This window comes from Sparus aurata, chromosome 2, assembly GCF_900880675.1.
Source record: "Sparus aurata chromosome 2, fSpaAur1.1, whole genome shotgun sequence".
NCBI classification, from domain to species: Eukaryota; Metazoa; Chordata; class Actinopteri; order Spariformes; family Sparidae; genus Sparus; species Sparus aurata.
In genome coordinates this window covers 7,612,975-7,639,915 of record NC_044188.1, presented here as the reverse complement: position 1 = coordinate 7,639,915, position 26,941 = coordinate 7,612,975, and the positions used below count along the sequence as shown (strand labels likewise).

Sequence of the window (26,941 nt, the reverse complement as noted above, 5' to 3'; positions counted from 1 at the left end):
ATAGGTTCATTCCAAGGTGACGAAAACTCAACAGTTCTTAGTTTCAGGTGAATATACTTGAATTATAACATAAATTTGAATATTATATTTAATTTCTTTATCTAAATCCCCATTAAATACACCACACTGAACCTTAAAGTGGTAAGGTTGGGCTTCAGACAAAATATTTTACAAAAGGGATAATCAATATCCGTGTATAGGACTATTGCAGATGACCCGACCTCCAGAATCAAATGTGACCATCTTTTGTGAAAATGTAATATTTAGTCTTCTAATAAACTCTTAACAAATCCTATTAGTATAAAAATGCTGTTCAGCTGTATATGCTCAGTAATTGAGTCCCTCTGTGTCCTACTGAGGATTAACTCCTCACCCTTACAATTCCCATAAAATAATTTAATTACCGGTCGCAAAGGGAAATGCAGGCATTATTAAATTAGGATTTTGATGTGAGCTTTTGCCAACCAACTCAGAGGATACTCTCCAGAGTGTGTGTTTATCCCACCCACGTCCAACCACTCCTATCTCAGACAAAAAGGAAACAGCTAAGGAGGTTTAAGAAATATTATCTGAATATTGATTTTCTTAATGTAATGAATTTTTAGCTTTAAATTCTGACTGTACAGAAAATATAAAATGAAGAACATGGCCCTTGTATTTTTCTCTGCAAGCTCAGTTAGCACACGGAGCAAATAAATGCCACAAAGATTGACAGAAAGAGGTGTAAAAAAAAGACTTGCTGTTCTTGAAGTTTGTTTGCTTATTGTAGAACATCGGAAGACATGTGTGAGTGTGTGTGGGTGTATGTGTGTAATCACACACACACTTCCACCACCTCTGTTAGCAGCTTGTACATGTGGGGAGTGATGAGTTTCTTATCTGAGGAAAGCAGCCTTCCTCAAACAGCTGCTTGATATACAGTTCTTGAGGATCCTTGACCCGCTAGATAAACTGGAAGAGACGGCTAGATATGCGATGTCAGGAGAAGGGGGGAAGTGTACCTGGCCCCATCCGTTCTGTCTGCCAACTCCAGACAGCCAACACTTTTCATCTAGCTCTGACGTTACTTTATTACCCACTCTCCAAGATTGAAGATTCAGGACGCAGATAAGACATTTTTACAATTAAGTTGGTGTCGCGGCGAGGCGTTATATGCTTTAAAGTGATAAATAACGTTTGATATTTGTCACAGCGTCACGTGGTGATGCGAGGTGACAAGCAAAGATTGAGTTATCTGCCTTATGAAGAATATGTTGAAGTATGATATCTGACAGAATTCAAATTTGAAGCAGGAAATTCAATTAACTTCCAGCTTCTGTTAGCAAATTAGATTTGGAATATTAGCAAGAGTTCCCCCTGGGGGGTGCATCGTGAGACAATCTTGTTTTAGTCGCAAAGATGGAGTCGGTGCATTGGATTACTTTTAGCCGTCTGGAACACTTAAAGCGATGCACTGACTTCTGGAAATTGATTTAAACCTTTATTTTAAACTTTTTTTTTACAACATTATCGTTGATAACATTTTTATATTGATTTGGTGGAAATGAGAAGTCAAGAGACAACAACAGTTCCAATCACACTCAAAAAGGACGAAAGGTGATATCTCTGGAGGTTGGTGTGAGGTTTGTTTAGCTTCACGGGGATAAGAAAGAGTGAGTTATCAGAGGAGTGATCTCACTGGTGCTGAGAGAGAGAAGAGAGAGTAAAATAAAAAAAAATGATATTTCAATTATAAACAAGCAAAAATTAATACAGTATATTATTTAGATATTATATGTAGTGATAAATAAATTATGAAATAACAATTTTCTGCCTTGCTTTGTTATGTATATCACATGATCATCTCAAACATAAAAAACAACAACCGAAAAACACAAAATGGCTCTGTACAACTCGTTTAGTGTAATCCAAGTCTCTGGAAGCTCTAAGGTCCCAAATGTATTTGAAAATACATTATTTTCACACTTTTTTAGAACAAAATCTTCACTGTAGCTGCTGAGCTAAAAGTATTGACATGCCACCGCCTCTGGAGAGGGTGCAGACTGTAAGCTTGACAGCGTCTTAAAGGTGTAAATCATGCATATAATCATATTTTTTTTCAAATCAATTTGGGATTCTAGAGACTTGCATCATACCAGATGAGCCGTATGGAGCCGTTGCCAAAATGCTACAATGCTCTTTTGCTGTGAGGCTTCAAAAATGCTTCGTGTACTATGTTATTTCACCTGACTGTCCTGTGGCATGGGGGTAGTGACTGAATTTTGAACTGCTCTGTTTAAAATAATGCTTGACCCATAGCTTTCCCTGGGCTCCCACCCCAAAATTAGGGTAGAGTATTAATATATTAAATAATGACTGAATGTTTCTTAAATTTTCCTTTAATACTTTAAAACAGTATCAAAATTGACTTCCGAAAGGTAAATAATGTGGGGCAAAGCCAAAACACTATTGATATTTTAATGGTTGACCTCTGCAGGCTACAAAAGGCATTTTGTTCTTATGGCACATTCTGTTTGAGAAAATGGCGGCTTATTTACATTAAAGTCCACTCCTACACCAGGGAACGAAAAACATATTTCTTGATCCAATGGCAGTGTAGCTTTGTTAACTTTGACAGACCATATTCTTTGTGGATCTATTAGAGTATGTTCCCTTCTCCTTTAATAGCACCATCCACGGCTACCTAGCGGGGAGCCTCATCTGTCCACAGTTAGGGAATGGACTGCCTTCATGTGCTTGCCATGATTTACTACTCTCCTCTGAGGGAGCAGAAATATATCTCTCAGCTGTCCACTAATATCTTTATGCACTCAAGTGTGTTGAATGAAGCCATAACATTCTTCAGTGTGACAAATGCTCCATTAGAGGGTATATATTATTCGGCTTTATTCAAGTAAAACATTCTCAAATGCTATTAGTAGATGTGAGACATCACTTTTGGCAGTGGATACTGTACCGAAACCATCAATATACAATGAGGTTCATGCTGTTTTTTTCTTTATTCCCTCTCTTTTTTTTTCCTTTTTTTAAAATCTCAAATTAGTCCAACTGTGCCCAATATGCTGCTGACAGAAAAGAAGAAGAGAAGATGTGCGACCACCTGATCAGTGCTGCTAAACACAGAGACCATGTGACGGCCAACCAGTTAAAGCAGAAAATCGTCAACATCCTCACCAACAAGCATGGTGCCTGGGGGACACTGGCCCAGAGGTAAGCCCTCACACGTGAGACCAACATGGGCCATGTTAAGTCTTTAACAGCAGCCATAGCTGCTCGACCAGAGGACAAAAGTTACCTGTTCGCAAAACTCCGCTGTGATGGGATTGGACCACCAGTTAATGTCATTTTCCCAGGTTTCGATAGGGTCAGCGATCGGGTCAGCAAACGCAATTACAGTTTGGAGTGGCTTAATCCCCCGGGGACAGCTGATTGGCCAGTCGTCCGACAACAGACCAGGATAGAGGAAGGGGAAGAAGGGGGTTGGGGTGTTTCTGCAGTGTTGTCCAGGCATTCATTGACCCTCTCAGTCACACAGCCCAGCACCTGGTGGTAGTTGCAGACTTCCCCACGGGCCCTGTTAAAATAACTGCCGGCTCTCCTGCTCTGCCTCCCACCTCTCGCCTGCATCCACATGGTCCGCTGAGTGGAGAGGCAAGATCAAGAGTCAGTTATAGCAGACAAACAGAGGTGTTACAACATACTGTTTGTGTTTTCTCCCGAGCTGAGAGCCTAGAGTTTGAACATTTATCTTTTGTTACAGATGGAACAGCGCACATGCAATTTTTTATAAAAGACGGAGCTGGGAAGTTGTTGTTGGGTTTATGTGCAACCCGTTAAAAAATCAACATGACTACATGCAGGTCAGATGCAGAAATATATAGTTAACAAACTTGATATAAATTGTGCTGTGAGCTGCTTTCTTGAGAGAAAGTCTGACACTCTTTTCACTCCACCAAACTGCTGATATTCCCAAGCAAATTTTTGCCTCTTTGCTGAAACAGTAGCTTTGGTTTTGGTTATTAAATCTTCAAAATACATTACAGATGTTCCTCCTTGTTTGCTGAAATTGGGTTTGTTTCATATCGAAACCATGTTACCGTTGTCTAGAAAAATATTCTTTTTTGGCATAATTACTTTTTACTGCTAAATGTTATGTCTTTTGACTTGAAGTAGAGTTCAAGTAGTTTCCAACCAAAACAGCAGATGTGGTAAGCAGCTACATTTGGTTTCTTTTTTAATGGATTCATGAAAGATTATCCACTCTGTCTAGCGTTTGACTTCATGATAGTAAATAAAAGTTCATTGGCATTATTTACTGTGTCATTTTCTGATTTAGTTTTTAAGTCATTTGTTTGTTGCGAATGATTTCAGTACTACTTCAAAGAAACTAATAGGGTTCAAAAGTTGTTTCTATCATTATAGATGCTTTCAAATGAAAAAATGTTTTTGCTATGACCCAAAAGGTTACAGTATTCAAGTACAGTTTTGCAGAAAACTGCCTGAACCTTTGCAGAAATACTCATGACAAAATCTGTTGGATTGAATTCTGGGCTGCTGTTCAAATATTTATGGAGCCCCTCTCAGAGGCACAGCATTTGCATTGAAACAAAAGGTTATTGAGCGTGGGTGCATTGTAAATGATACTGCAAAACTTCCAACAAATTCAAATTTAATGGTAACCTGCTGGTGCAAGAAAAATGATGCAATATGCTCACAAGCTCAAGGCAGTGTTGCAGTTCACCAGCTTAGTCTTATTCAATGCTACATTAACTTTCCCATTTATGCTGCTCTTGTAAAATATAAAGCCCTCAAGCATTTTGAGGTGGCTGTCTGTTATGTCTGTGTGTGTGTGTGTGTGTGTGTGTGTGTGTGTGTGTGTGTGTGTGTGTGTGTGTGTGTGTGAGAGAGAGAGAGAAAGAGAGAGAAAGACAGAGAGAGACTTTAGTTGTTAATGTTTGTTTTCACCCTCATGCACAGAAATTGCTTTGCCTTTTACTCCTAAGTTCTGCCTGGAGGCACGCCAAAGGACATTTATCATTTTTGTAGAATATATTATAAACAAAATTATTCTTTGGCAGACAGGGGACAGAAACTAGTATAACTTATATGTTTATATTTTTCTTTTACCACTGTGTGCTCTTAGATTGATACAACCACCTGGCACACTGTTAGATGCATCCATTCTTTCCTGAATTACGGACATTCGCACATTATCCGCGTCTCCGAAGGCCACTCCATTTCGAGCTGTAGTTCTCTTTGTGGCAAACTGTGTAAGAAATTGTCTTGCAGCACATACGACAGGGAAATAATCTGTGCAAGGCTTCAAAACAGCTGCTCTGCAGTCATGTGATCTGAGTGAAGAATAAGCAGATCAGCCCCTATGGTGCCCTGTTAGATCATACTATATGCTTGCTTGATGATGAATGTCCCCCTGTATAGAGTCAGCATAGGAAAATCAATACCCCTCAAATTGAAACAGTATAGGGTTGTATTGATCCACCCCGCTAAATCAAAATGAGGAGGCTTTGATACATCTCTCCAAGACAGCTCCCTGCCCAGTAATGACACACTATCAATTTTAGCTTTACACTGATAAATCAAGTTGAAAATTGGATGTCACAGTTTTTTCCAGCGAGAGAGTGATTTTCCCCGCCCTCTGGTCCCCTCTGCTGTTGACCTCTGAACCCTGCCAGTGGATTATAAAGTTCAGGCTCGTCTAAAGTGAAAGTAGATGTCAAGGCGAGGCTGATGAATTCATTGAAGAATAACGTCCACCACTTTTGCAGCGCAGGACGACCTTACTGTGACAATACTAGGAAGTCTCTTGCGTTCTACAGCTTTTTTCTCACACTGCTGAAGGGTAAATTAAGCACCAACTGTTTGTTTCACACACATCAAAAGCCTGTACCCCATCAAAGAATTTAAAATACACAAAGACGGGTATACATGTAAAATAATTGCCTTTTTAAAAGTGCATTTTTTCAAGCATCCTTTGAGTGTATACAGATAAATTATTTGTATAGGCGTTCTACCATTTGATGTACATTATAAATCCTTACACAGACACATCTACATATTACTGACATTTATATATTCACAATGTGAGCTTCAGTGAACTTCCTGAGGTGCTAATTGTTTTGACACAACCACCCTAACAGAAACGTAAAAGGGGCTGAAGGAGACAAACCTCCCTTTGTTCCCATGCGGGCGTCCGTGTTCACATCAGCAGCATCCGTGACAGCTGACGGAGGAGCCTCCCCTGGCCTCCACAGCAGACCTTAACCTTACCTGACTAGTCTATTGATTGTCAACATTTCTTCTGTATAATTACTTTTTTGTAGCAGCGGAGAGAAAGGAAAATGGCGGCATATATTGATCCGTGGCAAGGCAGTGAAACAGCCGTTTCCCTTGACTAACAGTGAGTTTCATCTCTCACACTTGATGAATGGTAACAATCTGCCTGTGGATAATAACTTTGTGATGGAATGAACCTTTTTACTCACGATGTGCCTGGAGTATTTGGTCCCGTCTGAAAGGGTTATCAATTCTAATAGAAGTGTACGAGCTCAGGGGGGCATCACCCTTAGAGGGTCATACAGCCTCAGAAGATCGAGGTTTGATGACCCCTCTGGGGCAGAAAGGCAAGGCCAAGGTCTCTGGTTGAGCCCGACAATATAAACAAAAATCAGCTTGACAATATAATCTATATAATTAAAAAATACTATTCTTTTTGACATCCAGAGTAGTAAAACGTGCGGCCTCTTCTTTTTTGCTTTCTGTGGGAAATTGTTGTGTCTTTTGTAAGATAATAATTGAAACTAGAAGGACACTCAGACAGCGCAGACTTCCACCATTGCCAATAGTCCACTATCTTCTATCTGAATATATTTCTGAAACTGTCATTTGAAAATATGATTGTTCCCTGCTGAAGCCTCATCATTTCAGCTGTGAATTTATCATGTAATTCAAAACTAAGAAAATAATATTTCACATTCTTAACATAAATCTGTTAAAAACAGGAAAAACAGAATTATCATGTGTATACTTTGTATACAAATATTAAATGCTTTGACTTCAATAACGGCAGGAACATGGTAGCTTGTTATCAGAAACAGTCATTTACAAAAAACTGTATGATGATGCATTTATATTTCCAGAGCCGCATCTTGGACAAAAAACGTGTGGTTACATTTGTGGCGATGTTAAATAAACACATTGTTGCCGGGTGCTCCATAAAAACTCCTCTCTGTATGAATTTTGAGTGGCTACATGTGCAGGCCCCCTAGAGGATAACTGGTATGCATTAGTGTGGATTGTGATATGGAGTCATTGTATTTCTACAACTGGCTCTGTTTGTATTGACCTTTACTATCATCTACTGAACTTAAACATGTATGGCATTTATTCTGCCAAGGCCAAATTTCCTATCTTGCAATTACTTGAAAGTGAAAAATAATAAGTGCATCTGCCCTGTCTTTTAAAGAGGTCATATTATGCTAATTTCCATGTTCATACTTTAATTGGGGGTCCTAGTAGAATAGGTTTACATACATTACTTTTCAAAAAACCCATTGCTGCAGTATCCCTTTTCAGGCACGCTCTAGCTACAGAGTGAGGCATCTGGCCTCTGTTCAGTCTTTGGTGAGAGTTGCACATGCGCATTAATTAACGGGCAGGATGTAGTCAATCAGACACAGAGTAGAGCAGGTTATGCCGAGCAAGGTAGTGTGATCTAAAATAACACAGCTACAGCAGTAGCAACTATATGTCTGCTGACTGACTGGAGTGTATATAGGTCATAATAAATACATAGATATGTATATTTAGAAAACGCCCGGTACATAGAGGGGTACATAGAGGAGCACATAGGTTACCGATGGAAAGCCAAACCAGGTGTTTCAGGGAGTTCAGGAGCAGAGTTTTCTGCAGGAGAGAGTGACTCCCTTTGGCATGGACTTTGGGCCATTTCGCTCCACAGACCTTTTACATGCACAAAAATGCTCCATAACACAATAAAGGAAAGGCAAAACCCCAAAAAGAATAATATGACCTCTTTCATGGGTTCTGCCTTGGGGCATGCTACACCCTTCCACCAAGTTTCAGGAAAATTGCTTTAGTTATTTTGTAAGGACCCCAGGAAGACTAGTGGCGTTCTAGAGTGCAGCTAATGGGGATCCTAACAAATAAAAACAAAAACAAAAACGCTACCTCTCATTTCATTTATTAACTCAATGAACCGTTTCCTAATGTTTTTTTTAATTTCTTGCTAGTTTCAAGTCATCTTTAATACTGCATGATGTTAATTTCATAAATCATGGTAAATCTTTAAATTTTAGAGGTTTTTTTTGTTATCTTAAGTAAAATAGACGATAAAGCAGGGAATGCTTGAGGGCATGGCTACCCAAATTCACGTTGGGTTTACACTTTGCTAATCTGAGACATCATTATAAAGTGAATGCACCTCTTAGTGTTTCTGTGGATTGCATTAACACTTTTGAGGTTTCTTTTCTTCCCAGTCCACCAAACGTCTTTGTTCGGTCTGCACACTATGTTAATTTTTTCAGTCCACTATCTAAAGAGGGTTGGAGTAAAGAGCAGCTCCTTTTAAAACAGCTTGCAAGTGATAATGTTTCTTTATTCTTCATTTAATTAGATCTTATTTAAAACATGATAGTCCTTTGTTCTTGCATGCTGATATTCTCTCTACTTGCATTTGCTCTTGACCTACACCAGGCTCTATTCCCCTGGGGCACTCTTAACCTTGCACACAGTGCTAATTATCTCTGGAAAGAGGCCCATTCACACAATCATCAATTTCAGCGGGTGCTGAAATTGAGCTGGGCATCGCCTCACTGTGCCCCATTTCCGATGAAAGATGGGGATCCACAAAGCTGGTGATCCAGGGGAGTTCACCTCCAGTACAGTACGGCTCCTCATCCCTCGTCTGAGCGCATACGTCTGTCTTCATTACACCAGATGACCTGGAGTTAATCTTGTTGCTGCTGTGTTGTTTCCCTTTCGTCTGTGTCCAATAGCCATTCCTCAGTGTGTCTATTCTCTATCTCTCAATTTCTAAAAGAAAAGTCATTTCCAATAATTAGAAGCATTTGGATCTTAAGGTCGCTATCCTCACGATTGCAATAGTGTTGAGTGCAGTGATGATATGTAACGGCGAAATTAGAGAGATGAAAGTCTTGTGTACCATTTGCAGCCCCCTGTGATAATCTGATCATGATGTTGGCCATACAGTCACTTAACACTTGGCATTCGACAGATGTATGATCAAACTCGATGTGTTTTTATACAGGAAATCACAGTGGGTTTTTTTCTTAGTTTATAGGTTACTTTGAAAGTAGTGGGCTGAGAAATGCTCATCACCATATGGTTGCCAGTCATCACTTTTTGATGCAGTGTCTTTTTACACTGGTAGTTTTTTTTTTTTTTTTTTTTTTTATCTAGCAGCAGTATGTTGAGGACTGTGGCATAAAAATGCTCGCCAGAAAGAATGAGCTGGTTGACAGACAGTGTTTTAGCATTTCCTCGCTTCAGTTTGTAGCGTCTGCTGGCTGCCTGATGGTTTTCATGATGCGTGGAATCCACATCATTATAGATCCGCATATGTGGTTGCCATTTTAATGGGATCAAAGGACCAGTTCGATTAAAGGTTAAATATATAAGATATTGAACGTTTATAGAGCAACAAACAACCATTTTCTATGCAAAGATCATATAAAAATGCACCCTGAGCAGAGAACAACATCACTCACTTCTGAGCTTCTCTGTTCTTTTTCTTGGCAGCGTTTTTGACTTCGTAAGCATGTTACTCCCTTTTCTGTCCTCCATGTGTCTGTTTTCAATGTAGTGTCCTGGTAAGTGAGTTTTCATATTATAACTAAACAGCACACTAAAAATGCGTTTCTGAAAACATTTGAGGCGAGCATTAGGCTGCAGTAACAGATTCTTAATTTGTATTTGATCAGCACTGCCTAATGTTACAGTTTGATCCGAGATAAAACAGCCTGCATTATAAAGCAAGACACAACATGGCCACAGACAAATCTGTATATCTGAAAACATTATGAATGCACAGTTTGTAATTTCTCTCAAAAGAGGAAGAGCTCAGGTTAATTTTGGATTTATCTTCACTCCCGTTTAACAAACTGACTGTAGCAGCGATACCTGGAGGTGACCTCCATTGTTAGGTGTTTATGTTCTGTAATGTTTACTGCTGACTGGAGCTGGAGGTGAAAAATACTTTACTACATCAGCGATATAACAGAGGGGGAAGAAAATAAAGAAACAGAGTCTCTGGTGAGTGCTGAATTGAGTGAGAGTTGACCGTAATTTGAACAGACACACATGCTCCTCAGTGGATTTTTCTTTTTGCTAAGATTTCCTCAATCATTCAGCAAGTACATTCTCAGTAAGTTAACCGTGGACTGTGTCTTTTGGTTATTTTATTTTATAATCAAGTTTAATTTCATTTTAAAGGTCAGTGACTTGTGCATCTCAAAATAATTCCTTATGGACTTTGTATCTCACAGTCAGTGAGCCTGTTCAGACAACTGAAAACGAAATAAAAGACCACTTGTCCTCATAGTTACTTGAAAAAATTGACGTGTGCTCAGTGTCCCAGTGCATGTGATAGAAACCAGCCACTGCGCCTTTGAATAGAATTGTCACTGATTACTGGCATTTATTATAATTACCCCCCTACTCATGTCACCAATGGAAGCTTTTAAAAGGAGAATAATGGTGTTTTATTGGATCAGCATGTCCCTGTCCTTCCTCTCGACTGCTTCACATAAAAAACTTCTCCTCTGTTCTGAGCATAAATAGAATAAAAAGGAAATCTTTAACCATGAGATCCTCTTCTGTCTGCATCGCAGCTGTCTACCATTCTAGTTAAAGTGGCTTGAAAAACACAAAGGTAATTATTACATTAGACAACAAATCAGTGTAATGTGTAAATTGTTTCCTACAGTGATTTTATCTTAATTGTATGTGAATTTATTTTTCACCACAGAACAACACAATTCAGACCTCAAACAACCACATTTTAATCTAGAAAACAGCACAGGTTGTTCCTACCAATGGCTCTTGTTTACTGTTTTACTCAAGCACCAATACTACTCTGAAATAAAATATGAGAAGACTAAATAGTGTCTCTGCTCCACTAATATAACAGTAGCACTAAGAATATATCACCCTCTAATCCAATATGAGCCCTTGTCAGCTGTCAAAAGTGTCTCTCTTTTCTAGAATGATGTTATAGTTACCTATAAAACTGTTATCAATCCTTTTACTTTTATTTTCCTCCCCATCTTATTTTGAATTATGCCTGTCAGCTTTCCCTTTCCTTCTACAAACAAAACACATTCCCTGTAGACTGGGCTGTTAGATCTGGCAACTCAGAGACCTCACCATCGGCTCCTTGAGGAGAGGTGTTCTTTAAATACCTATTTGAGGGAGAAAAGACAATAGTCCTCCTCAAACACATTTATCCTACTGCACTTAGCAAGTCTGAAAGCATCCGTAAATAATGGTGCTCCTGTTTCCTGTAGGTTATCAGTGCTGGAAAATTAGCTTTTAAAATGCGGTTTGAAATCCATTTGGGTGATTGATGGGTGACGGGACTAATAAATTTCGCAAGCTTCTAGGAGGCCGGCTCACAGCCATTCTTTATGGTTGTCATGAAGCCAGACATATTTGATGTGGAAAATAAGGAGGTCTCGAGACAACGTAGCTTAATAAAGAATGCTATTGGATAGACAATTTGTTGTTGTTATAAAAACGATACAGGCAACTGGCTATCTATTAATGATTCTGAAACAGGAATTGTGTTTTATCTGCAGTCTTGAGGGATCAGACGTGGTTGTTTTCTGTTGCAGTATACTAGATGGCACAAATGTGTGCAGGTGCAAGTACAATTAGGCCTGTCATGATAATTATGTCATCACCATACTGTATATATTTCATGGACTTATCGATGTATATAGATGACCTCGATCGTTTTCCTCCATGTTTAAGGAACGAAGAATGTAACCAACATGTTTGCCAGCATAATGCCAGAATATCTACCAAGATTTTCTAAGCCAATAACATATTATTTTTATAAATATTTATTTATTGTGGTTTTATTACCTCAGCCAAGGAGGTTATGTTTTCACCCGTGTCTGTTTGATGGTTGGTAGGTTTGACAGCGGGATTATACAAAACGTGTGGAATGGATTTCCACGAAACGTAGATGGACGGTGGTTGTCAATGCACGGCATTAACTTTTGGTGCAGATACGTATTAAGGGGCGGATCCAGGAATTTTTTCTCACTACCTTTAACAATGTGATACAAGGTGTTTTTCAATATTTTTGTTAATTTTTCGAGGGAATATGCATGGACCTTGATGAAAATAACCAGGAGAAGTCAGGTGCCTGGTATCTATGTATATGTACAATTTGTTGCGGATCCTAATACAAATCTGGATCTAGTGCATTTAATATAGGACAGTCTTTTTCAGATGCTATATGGGAACGTGTAGGGATAGAAACCTTCAACTACCCTATGAAAAAACTCACTTAAGCTCAATTCCAATAATGTATATAGCAACTTCTGGTCAGTCCTAACCACTTGTGGTTGGTTCAGCCTATTTGAAGGTTTAAGCCCCGCCCATTCCATGTATGAATACAGCTACAGATAATGTAGTTGGCTGAAGTGGTTGGTGTGTTCACTCATCCCTGGTTTTCAGTCCCGTATGAGTGAGGTTGGCAGTGATTTTGACTAAACATTGTACGTTGTGTTTATTTTATTTATTTAATACAAAGCAGCAGAAAAAAACAACAAGAAAAGAATAGGAACATATTGTGCAGGTGAGATTAAGAAAGCCCTTAGAGGCTTATTATAAAAACTCAGTATGCTTTATAAACAACTACAAAAGTTGTGTCATGAACAAAAATAAGCAATGAAGCAACCATAGAATCACAAAGAATCCATAAAGGAGCCAAAACATAAAACAGCAAATAATGAAAATAAAGAAATATAATGACATATGCTAAAATCTGTGCTTTAGCATATGTGTGAGTGCACGTGTATAAATTTGTGTATAGGCGTGCATGTGAGTGTGTGCACACGCGTACTGAAAAACACTTGTGTTGAGTCAACCCTGTACAAAAGAGAGAGAGAGAGAGGTTGGTTAAGTGCATGGACACCCAACCGAAGCCCATTGGGACACGTGAAACCATTTGATAATATCCTTATATCCCACTATGTTTTTAAATATGACTGTGCTGTTTGGTGGCTCAGTGCCACCTCGGAAATCCCTTGTGTGCGAGCTCAGTAGCTGCCAGCTGTAGATCTCCATCAGGCCTGTGATCCTCCTGAGCACTTTCTGGACCACCCTCAGAGAGGAGGTTCCTTCAGCACAGCACTTTAGCACAGGCAAATCCGGTCTAGTACTGACCACATGGTCTAGAATATCACAGGTCCTACTCAAACAGCAGAATACCGCATTCAAACTGAAACCATCTGCACAGGATAGAACAAAGGAGACGCACCGACTCATAATAATCAGTCATTATTACTTCAGGGTTTGGTATGTTGTAGCCGTGATTGCTGTGAAAGACAAATGAGAATATTTTGTCTTAAACTTAAGTTGTACTCAGAGCAGACCAAATAAAAAGCATCAAATGCAGCTAATGCTGTTATATGGGAATCTTCAAAGTGCCGGATTTATCCCCCACTGGCATCTGCTGTCTGTTTGCACTAAGAATTAGGGGACATAATCTTCAGCAGTAATCGCCCAGTTGCCTACAGTGGATTTACATTTTTCACACTGTGTAATCTTGCATTTACAATATCATTTACGTGGGTTTCTCCTTTCAACCCGCTGACATCTCTCTTTTCCTCAGTTAAGCTTTGAGGGAGATTGACAGGGGACAAGCTCAAGGCGTTCGGTCTTGCTTTGCATACAGCGCCTCATGATACTTTGTGCATACAATGAGCGCACACACACACATGCACGCACACACACACGCACACACACTCTCTCAGTTTTGATTGATACTTAACTGAAACTGAGCTCTTGTTGCTGTCAGAGCCCAGCTAAGTCTCCTGAGCCTCTTGATTTCTGACATTTGTAGATATTATATTCATGCAGCACGCAGGCTGTATTTTGTGATGTGATCCCCTGTAACACTTTAATCTGTTTAGACTGCTTCAATTCTGTGGCAGGGAAGGGGGCAGAAACCATACAATGCAAAAAAGACGGCTGCCTGCCAACGCCTTACTGTATCCTTCACGCACTGAAAAATCTTTACTTGGATTTGGACACACAGGACAAGATCCAAGGTTTCATTTGGGGCTTTGGGTGGCTTTTTCTATTATTTTTCTTTTTTACAATGCAGAGGTAAAGACAACATTTTGGATGAGAGTCCTGTTCTACGAGAGGATGTTCTTCATGTTTGTGTAATAGATAGCTATCTGTAAGAGTTAAACTCTCCTACGCACACATACTATAGCTGCTGAAGTTAAACAAAATGAAACGGTGATCCCATTTTTCTTTCACTTTTGACTGAAAATTAAATGGAAACAAACCTCATGCCAAGCAGATGTAATCACATCTTACCTTACTGTTAACTGCACACCGACTATTTGAATCATCACTGTTTTTAATGTGTTGCCCTTCCCTGTTAAGGGTAAATTAAAGTAAGATTTTTTGCTGCATTTCCCTCTAAAGGAAACACAAAAGCTTTGAAATAGCTCCAGCTAGTGCGAGGTTGGAATAAGCAGCACTTAGTAACCTAATGCTAGTCCTGGTGCTTAATGGTTTGCATTAGCTGCAAGCAATAAAATTATCCCAGGTCCTCGCTAATGTTGGAATAATCATTTACAAAGATGGTTACCACATGCTGGAACTGTTTTCTTCTTTCTCTCTTTTTTTTACGGCCCTAATTCGCTGTTATTAATAATGAATAAAAATGCAATTTTCTGTCGGCTGCTCCAGGGCTCTGGGAATCATTTCAATGAATATTTCAGCACATTATTTTAATCATGGCTCCACATATGCGGGGTGGGGGCTTGTTTTATAGGCTCATGCCTCAACCGCCCCAAGACCCCGATCATTAAACCCCACGCTGTCTGCGTTAAGGTTCCTACCTTTGATTTACAAGACTTGTTAAAAAACATTGTAAAAAAGGAGGCAAGCTGTGCCATTTATACTTGTAATTTGATGCTGTATTTGTTAATGGGAGTGCCTGTGATTTATGTGTGCAGCGGCTGCTGCTACTCCCTGCTGTTCTGATGCTATAGGCCTTAGCAGAGCAAACATTACCAGGCCTCTGCAGAGCATGCCACTACTCAGCCTAATAAAACTGCTATCTGTGGCCTGATTTTTCTCCTCAAGATGTTTTCCCCTGATAAGGAAGTGGCTGCTGTAATCAGACCATCACTGAGGGGTGTGTGCTCTATCTAACCCTCCTGTCCTCTTGTCTCTTTCCTAGTCATTTGCACGACTTCTGGCGTCTGGACTACTGGGAGGATGACCTGCGGCGGAGGCGGAGATTCGTCAGAAACCCATTTGGCTCCACCCACTTAGATGTCACATGCAAGTTGCTGCAGGAATACGGTGAGTTCGTCATTTCTTTGCGCAATCAGAATGTTTCTTTAATCAGAATTAGAGAGGTTAAAACATGAAATGTAGAATCAATGTTGCCATTAAAGCTTAATAGAAAAAGCATTAAAAGGGCGCTAAAGTTAGCTCAGGCTTGTCCACATCATTTAGCATATTGCTTCGGAGAATTTGCGTGTCATTTTTATGGGAAACGTATTTATGAGTCCTGTGAATTGAACATGACACGTCCTTTTTACTGCACTTTTTTATTTCCATCACATCACATACTCAGGAACAAATTGGATCGCTCGCTTTATTGTTTCTTGTCTTTGCCTGAAACTTTTCTTATTGACCCGGGCAGTCTTGTACTGTTGCCCACCACCTTGTGTCAATTTTGCCTTATGTCATGCAACACCGCCTTTTAAAGGAAGGCAGCTCAGTACTATTAAACACCCTTGGCCCTTCTCTCCCTCCTATAATTGAATAGCAGAGCAAATGTGCTCACGGCACAAGGGTGAAAGTATTGATTCTGAAATTAATGGACTAGGAGCCTTTTTTATTTTATAGAAAATAGAAAACAGGCAATGCATTATGGTCTGGATTACCTTTAAAAACGACTGTGGAGTTACAACAACACAAGCATAATGATCACCATGTTCACTGACCTCCTGAAGCCAACCGTTGGCTGAGTTCAGGATGTCGTCTGGCTGCTTTCAATTCTGCCAGGGCTGCTGTATGAGGATCATGGCAGCACTGGAGATAAACACATGCCAGCTGCTGCCTCGGCTGCAGGTGGTCCATATATGAGGCACACATGCAGTAATGGCACCATCTGCTTTACAGTTTGTTGTGGTTCCATTATTTTTAGCCACAAACTAATTTGTGGGCCTTTGGTGATGTGTACAGTCTGCGGTGGGGAGGACTAAAGGAAATAAATGTTGCAACTCTTTACTACTATACTACTAGAGCCCGACCGTTTTTGGGGCCATTACTGATATTAGGAAAAAGGTCAAAAATTCTGATATCAACATACCGGCCGATATACACACCTTTTTGCAATGATCCCATATGTTTATGAAACACTTCTGACAAAAATCCTTAATGGAAGCAAAACATTTTACAATTTAACAATAAATGTAAGTGTCTAAAACGACACAAGTGTACTTAAATTACCCAAGCTTTTATAATCTCTAAAAATAAGAGTTTTAGCATCAGTGTATATCCTGGCTATGATACTTCAGAAATGGTTTTATATTGCATCCACAATGCTTACCTGTGAAACAAAGCATCGGTATAAAATTCAAAATACTAATCTAGTAATCCCTGTTTTCACTATGCTGCAAACTCACCTCGCTAAACATGATGATTGTAGGTCAGCCGCCATCCCAACATGTCGGTACTTGAAGAGTCGGGAATGAGACTCAAAAATCATCAGCACCCTTACAAATAGTAACTTTAAAATGTTTATCTGTTTTTATTCTTTGTTTATTTATTGTTATCATTTTGTGACTTCAGGACCAAAACAAATAAATAGAATTAATTTGATTTTTGAAAAATGTAAAAATCCGTAAAGGCACTACTTCTAGTGGAGCATCTGAGTTACTGTATGTAGATGAATAGTGCAACATAAAGCTAGTGTATTCAGCTGTTGTGGCTAAACTGTGACCATCCATCACATCGTCTGGAAACAAGGAAGCAACAAGGTTTTTAGAGATGCATTCATAGTCTAGAGACCATAAGTATTTGACTCATAGGATAGATTTACTCTTAGAATCTGGAGAGAAGATTATACTAATATTAAAACGCTATGTCTTCCATTTCCGTTGCTCTTTCTGCAAAATGTTTCAGTATTGGCCTTTTTACTGCTACTACTTATCTACTAGCTGCTCAAATTGGTGTATGAGTGAACCACTTCCTTTATTAATATATGTAACAGATGTCTTCAAAACAATGCCGCTAATACACATCATGTTGTTCAGTCCATCAGATCACTACATAACGCTTTTGAGCTATCTGTTTTGTCTCTCTTCTTTGACGTTAATGCCTGGTTGACTGAAGAGTTGTTGAAGTCCTGCTGGCATGTTGTGGTTTTAATGAGTGGAATAATGTATAAACTTGTCAAGTGAAAGGGATCGCCTGCGGTCGGATGGCCTTCTTGCTCTCCTTGAGAGGTGAGCTGCACTTTCAGGCTCTTTCCAGCAGGCTTTGATGTGGCTGCACGGCGGAGGCCAGGTTTTGTTGTGAGTTGAAATGAGAGGGATCTTTTGTTCTTTAGTAGAGCTTCAATAGATTTTTTTTGGCAGTGACAGTTTTTGTTTTAAATGTGCGATGACATCTTTCTGGGTTTTTTCCTTTTTAATCATGAATATTCACTTTTAATTAGCATGGTATTAAAGATAGGACCCGTCTTTAGCAGATAACCCTGGCATGGAGGCTCAGAGGTTGGATATCCATTAGTCATAGCATCCAGACTTTGTTTCCTAAATTTGACAGGGAGTCTATAGAACTTTTTAGCGGGTTGCCGGCTGCATAGTAGAAAAACAAAGAGGCTTGTTTGAGTTGGCCCTGGAGAGTCATTATGAAAGCTTTAAAATCTGGGACTATCGGAGGACCAGTAGGTTGTCCAAATTGAATACACAGTTTCTGGTTTGACAGCGAGATATGACAATATACGCCACCAGCCACCATCTAGAGTTTGAAGAGGGCAGACTTAACACTGTCGTGCTCACAGTAAACGTCAGTCTTACGAGCTCACTTGGGGAAAATGAAAGTGAGCAGGAGAGTTTTTTTTTCACAAAAACATTGCAGTGAGTGAGTGGCCTGCGTCGAATTTGACAGCATCTAAGAATCCCGTAATCGTCTTTTATTTCTCCCTAGTAAGAAATGTTTTTTTTCTTTTCTTTTTTTTTTTTTAGAAGTGGGATTATTTTTCTTTATTTGTAGTTTCCAACAGATATTATTTGACCAATTATTTTGAACGCTCATGGCTTTTTTGAAAGCTGATATTAATATTTTGGACTAAAACTGCCAATAACAATACATCTAAACCCTTTCTTGTGGAAGACATAGTTCAGTGCTTTCGCCAGAATTATCATACGCCAAGTTGAAACATACTCAAATTCTTTGAGCGTGCAAACGTCAAGGGGAAACTTTTTAAATTGGCAAAATGCGTGCATCAGTGTAACCTTTGTAATCACTTTTGTGCAGTGTGTGTGTGTGTCTGTGTGTGTGAGGAGTGTGTACATTCATGAACGTGTGTGATGGGAGGTTAAACTCTGCCTTAAACTCTGCCTCGTTGTCTATTAGCAGCATTGACAGCTTAGCCAGCACATTCTGTCTCTGCCCTCTGCCTGTAATAACATGCCCTGTTACAGCCAGCCACGGCCCAGTATCAGAGTATATTGTTAGGTGATTGGAATTGGGCAAGCATGAAATGGAAGTCACGTTAATATTGATCCAAGTGTTTAACGGGGTGTTTTACCTCCGGGTGTCCTTGCTGTCCCATTTCAGGTGAGCCGCTCCTCTCCCAGCTGATTGCCCCGGGCGGAGATCTTTATAGCTCTTGTACTGCAGCAGAGGCACCAGCCTCATGATGTGATGTTAACCCTCTCCAGCTTTATGATCAACAGTATTGCATTGTGGCGAATAGCGTTAGGGCACCTACTAACATGCAAATCTGAACATTTGAACACAGCCTTTCAGTAGATATGTGATGCGTTCAGAAACACTTCTCTTAAGTACATAACGTTCAGCTCCAGATGTGGGGATTATGAGACTTTCCTGTTAATGTTATGATTGAGAGAAGATGAGGTTGTTTGTAACCTCTGGAAGCACAGTAGACATGCACCGCACGTCCCAGGATATTGAATAAAGATCGCCCCAAGAGGAAGCGCCTGCACCGTATAAACTCCCTTACATCAAAGTTATAATGTTTACTTTTACAGTCTTGAAACACATTCTCTGCAAAACGGATGGCTTGCATCACAGGAAGTACGAAGCTGTCATTTGTTCCCCCTCATTTCATCTTTCAGTGCAGAGTAAATAAAAGCGAAGAGACAGAGGGCAGAATCGCATTGCCCTAGCGGTAATGCAATCCCATGGACTGGACTTTTTCTCTCCATGTGGAATGTGGAGCCCGTGGAGAGGCTGCGTAGGAGGGCAGGATCTGAAACAGATAGAGGCTGGGAAACGGAAGAGATATATTTAAAACATTTTATAGAGCTCACGTTATATGGGTATTGGAATGACTCCACAAAAAGCCGATGTATATTACAAGATAGTAAATAAGCTGTGGAAATGAGACTTACTACTACTGCACGTTATCTCCAGAGATCTGACACAGTGAGACATAAAACAGAGTAATTTCTGCAAAAGCTCCGGAGTTTGAGCTCTCTTTCCGAGTCTTTGTTTAGAAAGAGGTTGAGATAGCTGTTTGTCTTTAGCTGTGTCCAAAATGTTGCCTGTCATATCAATTGACCAACATTCAGTGATTCCTACGTTTGGCCTTTTCCAGCATTTTCCAGATCGTGCTTTGCTCATCAAACCGCTTCATGAAAGCTTCTCAAAAAGAGCAACCTGGGGTATTTTGTGTTTTATTTATAGTCTTGTATATTGAATTACCCACAGTATTTGTGAAATCAGCTTTTTTCCCTCTTGAAAAGAAGTGCCCTTATACTTTAGCTGAACCTTAAGTGAAACATGATGTGGAGGATTTCTTTTCGAGGAGTGCTAGTGAAGTGTTTGAGGCAGGCTGTATAATACATATGAGACTTAGGAAAACTCATGCTCGCCGGCTCTATGAGGCTATAAAAATGAAAGGCCAGTACCACAAAACTCTCCAGAGTTACAGTATATGAAACATGGAACCCTGGCAACATTATTATAGTTAATTCAACTGTCTTTTAACGGCCTTTCAACTCTTATCTATTCCATACAGTAAAACTACTGAGCGCTGAAATATTTCCAAACGGTGAGCCTGAATCTAAGATTATAAAGTTTATTTGAATTGGGCTTTAGCTTGTTCACAAAAAGAACACAGTTATTTGATTTCATCACTATGTGGCTCTGAGGAAATAATCCTCATCTCTTTGTCTAAAACACAAAATATTTCTGCTCATGCACGCTAACTTTCTGGAAAACTGTCACTGCTCCAAATCCTGTTTCAACAGGAGTAAGATCACATTAAAGAAATACAGAAGCCATGTCATGGTGTCTGTGAAATAGATCGTATTCCTTTTTTTCTCATAATTTTTAACATTGCATTTTAATTATAAGTTTAGTATCATGTGGGTAACGGAGGGTGTCTCCATCTCCAGGATGATGATCATTATTAAAGAAATCCAAAATGTCATCCAACATTATGTTTTTTTTAACATTCTGAGTGAAAATTGTGCAACAAGGTGGTTGGTACATACCCTAGAAGCACCTCAGTACCATGGATCCTTGTTGAACCCCAGTGATGAGGGCTCAGAGACGACCTCCGTTGGTCACAGCTGGCAGGTCTTCATCAGCCTCAACAAAAGCTCTGCAATGCACTTTACTGAGTGTAATTAGTGCACTCTGAAGCAGTTTCAACTCAGTGATTGAACAAGAGGACCCGTGAGACTGGTGATCGGTGGCTTCTCCTGGCACTTCTCCTGAAGGGCCTGAGAGCCGACATGAAATGAAACTGCTGTTTTTTCAGAGACGTTGATAAGTCAATGGAAGTGGCTTTTGATGGACTGCTCACTTTGTAAGGTTAATTAGACCTATGCTAGTTGGTGTAGAATCATTACAGTGATGTGGCATATGCTGCATTTCTTTTCCTTTATTGTGTAGTGAATATTGTTTTGAAAGATGTGCATTTAATGGGATTTGAGGGGAAGATTTGACTTAATTTACAGCTTTGAACTAAAGTATATATTAGCAATTGTGATGCTTGATGCCATTTTACAAAAAAAAAGTATGATTACATTCGACCAACATAGGATTATTCTTAAGATCAGTTTCAGTAAACTATGGATAATGTATGTAACATCCAAACAATAACCACAGCTGTATTCTGAATAAGCTTCTTGCGCCATCAGTTCAACTGAACTGAAAAGACTTTTTAAATCAACACATCCTCATACCTGAGAAACTAAATAGGTTAGTTGCAAATAACTCCAGGAGGACAATTAGGAATTTTCCCAATATAACACAAATTACCACATTTAACTTTTGGACAGTACCAACGACCATTGTGAAATCGTTATAGTTTGGTTAGGCAACTAAAGTACTTGGCTAGGTTTAGGCAACTAAACTTGCTTTTTAACAGTAATAATGTAAAAGTTAGTTACATACATAAACAATACAATACATTAGGTAATTCATCAATGACTTTTGGTTTCGCACAAGACACAAACGGTGGACTCCTGAGTGAGTCCTTCACCCAGTGTCACCCATATTCGTCCTTTGCTCCCTCATGAGTCCTACAGCTACTAGAGTCGACCTCTAACATACACACAAATATGAGTTGTACTGAGCCGCTTTCACAGACGACCTAGACAGTTGTTTTTCTGTTAAGGGGCTGGTTCAAATCCTTAATTGATTGGAAAGGCAAATAGTATCTACCCTAGCCTTCACTTGTCTCATGTTGTTCTTCATTTTAGGTCATTAATGTGAGTGATATCAGATATCCAAAGGGTCCTCTCTTTGTTTCACCATTTAGTGGTCAAGGGGGAACACGTGGAAATGTTTCTAATGAGTCTTCCTCGACACCACTGCACAGCAGATCCTTTGATAGTGACAAATGGCAAACCCTTTCACAGCCGCACTTTTAATATGAGAATGTCTCTGAACTGGCTATCACTCATGAGACGATCACTTTTCATGTCAGCACATTTTCTCCTTCATGTCATAGCTCTTCATTTCTTGTTATTTATAACCATATTACTACTTCTGTGAGAATTGCATTGTGGGTAAAGCTGACCCCTCCCCCCCAACAGTTGAAGTTGCTCATTCGCGTGTGGAAATCAGTATGGTTTATTTAATCTACTCAACCCTGTACAGATTTGCCAATCAGAACATCAGCCTGTCTGCTGAGCGTTCCCTCATTTACTCGAAGCATAATGATGGTTTACAGAATTACAGTTTTAAGTTTCACTCATTCTGCTTTGATCTCTGACCGCTGGCTGGCTTTTGCCTTTAACATTACACAGAATTCATTTCCGAAAGGCACAGACTTCTTCCCTCCCTCGGATGAAAGCACACCAGATATGAGACAGAGCAGGAAGCAGACTTTTTTCTCAGTAGCAGTGTTGACAACAGTCAAATGTGACCTCTTCAAGACAAGGTACATGTTCCTCAGGGTAGGGAGAGGCGAATTAAGAACCCTGCTGAAAGGAAACATGTCAGACGGGTGTCAGCCACCTCCAATTACTTGATATGTGTTCTTCCTTTCACACACGCAAGTTTTTCCTACATCATATAAGCGTTCCGAACAGCCGTGTGGCAGGCACATGTTGGAGATGGGCTGATTTAAGCTGATAAATGTGTCGTGAGACCTCTTTGTTTTGCAGGATGTATGAACAGATCTTGTTCAATGAGAGTGCTCCACTATAGCCATATGATGAAACCCTGGTGTAAGCAGCCCTCCTAATTGTGCTGTCTGTTCAGTCTCACTCTTGTCAAGCCTCCAAAAGCTGCAAATGATATCTCTAATCGACTATGAGCTCGAGATGTATCCCCCTACTCAGCTGCTGGTCTTTCAAGATAAAGATAGTGTTTCATTGTTGACCTTGTCTAAAAAAAAAAAAAAAAAAGAAAAGCATAGACACCTCTGATGTTCAACCATGCGAAATGTATTCACTGAACAAATGTGTACCCTGACATTCTTTTATATGCTGTGGCAAGTACATTAGTGAGCATCATATGTCAGGTTCATCCTGCATGTAGTGAGTATTTCCTGCAGAGTTTCTCCATGGTTTGTTTCTTTTTATGTATTTTACTAGATGTTATACATGTTAATAGTTTATAAAAACCAGATTATTTTGTTTGAACTTGGACACGCCCAGACTCGATTAGAATAAACACGTTAAGCTCTTACTCTGGTTATATGAAACATGATTATGATAACTGGTTTTCTCCATTATTTTGAGGTTATGATATGTAAATGTGTTACTGCGTGACACGAGTAATACTTTTTTCCCCCTCAAATTTAAATCTGTGTAAATCATCAGTCTTTGTGTGAGTGTGTGTATTGTTTTATATTATATGCTAAATGTATTACTAAAATCTAGTACGGATAGACAGATTTTCTGATCAGATACTGAGCATTTTTCCAGTCTTTGGGTTACTTATAAAACAAAAATATGCAGTTTTGGCTCTGATGCAGTTGCTTCTTACTGTCTGTAATCACCACTCTGTAGTCTCACTCTGTGGTCCCAGCCACACCACTATCTGATTGGTTACTCATCATGCGCAATGGCCTATCAACACTGAATAATCTAAAACCTGCAAAGTTACTAGTAACTAAAATGACCAAATACATGTAGTGAAGTTACAAGTACAATGTTTTCCTCTAAAACTGTTGTAGAGTAGCAGTATAAAGTAGCAGAAAATGAAAATACTAAAGTAATGTACACATTCTTTAAAACTGTACTTCATGTGCTGCACGCTAAATGTTACTTACTTTACAAACCATCACTGGTAATTTAAAATTTTGACCAAAAGAGTTTCATTTTTACTACAAATATATATTGGTTCCAAATATTGGTCCTGTGTAAATATGTTTGTCGATCCCTAAAATGTACTTTATTTTGTAAATCAAATAGCCTTTTCTTTCAAAGCCAGCTTTTTCTCAGTCGGTGAATTCAACAGCTCAACCTTTTCATACTTCTTTCACAAATATATAAGCAGAAACTACAGTAGTTAGTTTCAAAATAGGAAAGGTTAGGACTTTGCCAAGGACTAGACGGTAGCCAGCTGTTTCTGTCTGTTTCAACGTAGTGATGTATAAATCTGAGCTTTAGAGGTCAGAGTACAATATTTTAGTGGTTTCTCTTCCCCCGTATGTCTTTTGACAGGCACAGAGCAGGACGAGGTGGTCAAGTCTAAGAAGGTCTTCCGCAGCCAAACTGTGGTCAGCCAGAATCCCGAGACAGAGTTGCTGCTGGACGGAGACGATGATGCCGTCAGCCTGCTGCAGGAGAAGGAGATGGACAACCTGGGTGGTAAGTCAGCACACCGGCACCTACATTAACCCCAAGTCAACATCACTTCTGCTGGAGCATCAGTGCTTGTCTTTTATCTGTGTGCTTGCTAATAGCTGGCATAGTTACAGTGTGCATGATTAATACCAGTGCATCAGATTACCTGTTTGGATCAATGCAGTGGCTTTTAATATTCATTATGCTGCATTGGAAACAGAAACGCTGTAAGGGAAGACTTTGAGATGTTTAGCATTAGTATTAATAGTACTGAAATCTATTTATCTCATGCATTTAAAGTTTACAGGTTGTTTTCTGCAGCTGTGAGGTCAAATACTCCTTATGTTTGACAGCTACACATTGTTTTGATCTGATAAGTGTCCTTCTCTGTTTTTTGTTTTGGATCTCGTCAGCAAAGTTCCTTCCGCGCGTGTTTATCTCCAGAGGCAAGTCTTCTAAAGTTAAACTAACACCGGAACGATGATCAGTCCAGATATGTCATAACTCATAATCAGGATTCCTCAAGCAATCACTGATTCAAGTTGATAAGAACCACATGAACGTCACGATGGCCTTATTTAACCTGTCATCTGATTTGATGATCTACCCTCAAAATCTGTTTATATAACCTGAGACTGAACATCGTGTTTAGTTCATGTTATTAAACTTCAACTTAAACTTGTTTAAATCATATTATTTAATGGACATCCTGTTGTCCTATGGCTTATATATCAATCGTTACACTTTGATAAGGCCATTGTAAGGTGTCAACAAATCTGAGCTAAGATATCTGATAACAGTTGTTCCTCTTACTAAACATCCTGTGTAAAAATCTTTTATCACTCTGAAAACTAAACCCTGCGTAAAAATTACACGCACATAATCAAACACGTGTATCTATCTAACAAATGATTTGATAGTTAGATATTGTTTTTGCTAATCAATTTTTTTTTTTTTTTTTCAGGAAATATAATTCATTCCATAGGAAATCTTAAATTACAGTGATTATCTGTCCTCATTCCAAATGAAAAAGAAAAAAAATAGTGAACTGAACCTTGCCAAGAAAAATGCATGTAAAGTGTATTAACTGTGTGGGTGGGAGTTAATAAGGGAGAGAACAACAACTTAATTATGCTGCAGTCAAACTAACCCCTATTCTCTCCACAGTGAACAATCATTAAGAGATTAATTGGCCCTTAACAGCTGAGCAAAGAAAATTAAATCTTAATCTTGATTTATTTTACCCATGTGATTAAAAAAAAAATCTTAACCCAGCTTTAATACTTTGTCTGACGTAATTCAGTCAATAGTGCAACCTGCTGCCGAGGCGCTGGTTGCCCAACGGTTGTATAATATAACCGGCACCACACTCCATGTGTGTGTGAGCCAAACAATCAAGCCAGCCCTCGTAGCTGCATTTCAAGTAACTGCCACAGCTTTAAAAGGTAAGTTATCCAGAGTTCACTTGAGTTTTGACTGCAGATCAAGAATGCTGCTCCACGTACTCGTCAGTAAAGCCCAATCTTCACCTCACACCTCGTGCAAATCATTAAAATAAGCAGAGTCTGTCAGTGGTTTGTTTATATGATACAGGCTTTTATGTAGAATAAAACTAAAAGTCAGCACTGGCAGCCATCACCAGTTATACTTCTGTGAAAAGGATAATAAAGCAGTGAGAAAGTTTCTCCTCTAATGGTGAGAAGTCTGGGCCGTGTTTTTTACTTTGGTTTAGTGGCTAGTTTGGACAATTTAAAGTTGAAATGAAATATAAATGCCTTTTTAACCCTTTCAGAGCACTTCTCCAGTCATATTGAGACTCTATTTAACTACATACGCCACATGAAAATTCATTTCTTTGTATCCTTGTGTCAAAATCCAATCATGATACATTCTGTAAAACACAACTACTATATGTGCGTACACAGGCTTGATCTGAGATTCATTCATGTTGGTGTGTCTTCTCCGTGTTTGTTATGAAACGCCCACTTTCAAATCAAACTCAAATCAAATTCCTCCCAACGTTAAGTCCCGCCCGCGTATCCTGTTTCACTCAGATAAATACCATGATACAATAGACAGACATCCTCGAAATGCAATTTAATCTAGACTTTTAAGGAACACTCACTGCTCCAATACTGTTCATGGATTGTGAGCCCTTAAGCTGACATGCT

The 26,941-nt window shown here is 39.3% G+C and overlaps 1 protein-coding gene across 3 annotated transcripts in view; it reads left to right on the top strand.

Moving 5' to 3' along the window:
- LOC115574613 (neurobeachin-like) overlaps nucleotides 1-26,941 on the top strand; it is a 228,094-nt gene that overhangs the window by 132,700 nt on the left and 68,453 nt on the right. For all 3 annotated transcript variants that reach the window (XM_030406282.1, XM_030406278.1, XM_030406270.1), the window contains exons 36-38: nucleotides 3,044-3,210; nucleotides 15,494-15,618; nucleotides 24,648-24,794. In XM_030406282.1, coding sequence (XP_030262142.1) covers nucleotides 3,044-3,210; nucleotides 15,494-15,618; nucleotides 24,648-24,794 — 439 coding nt within the window. The remainder of the gene's footprint in view (nucleotides 1-3,043; nucleotides 3,211-15,493; nucleotides 15,619-24,647; nucleotides 24,795-26,941) is intronic.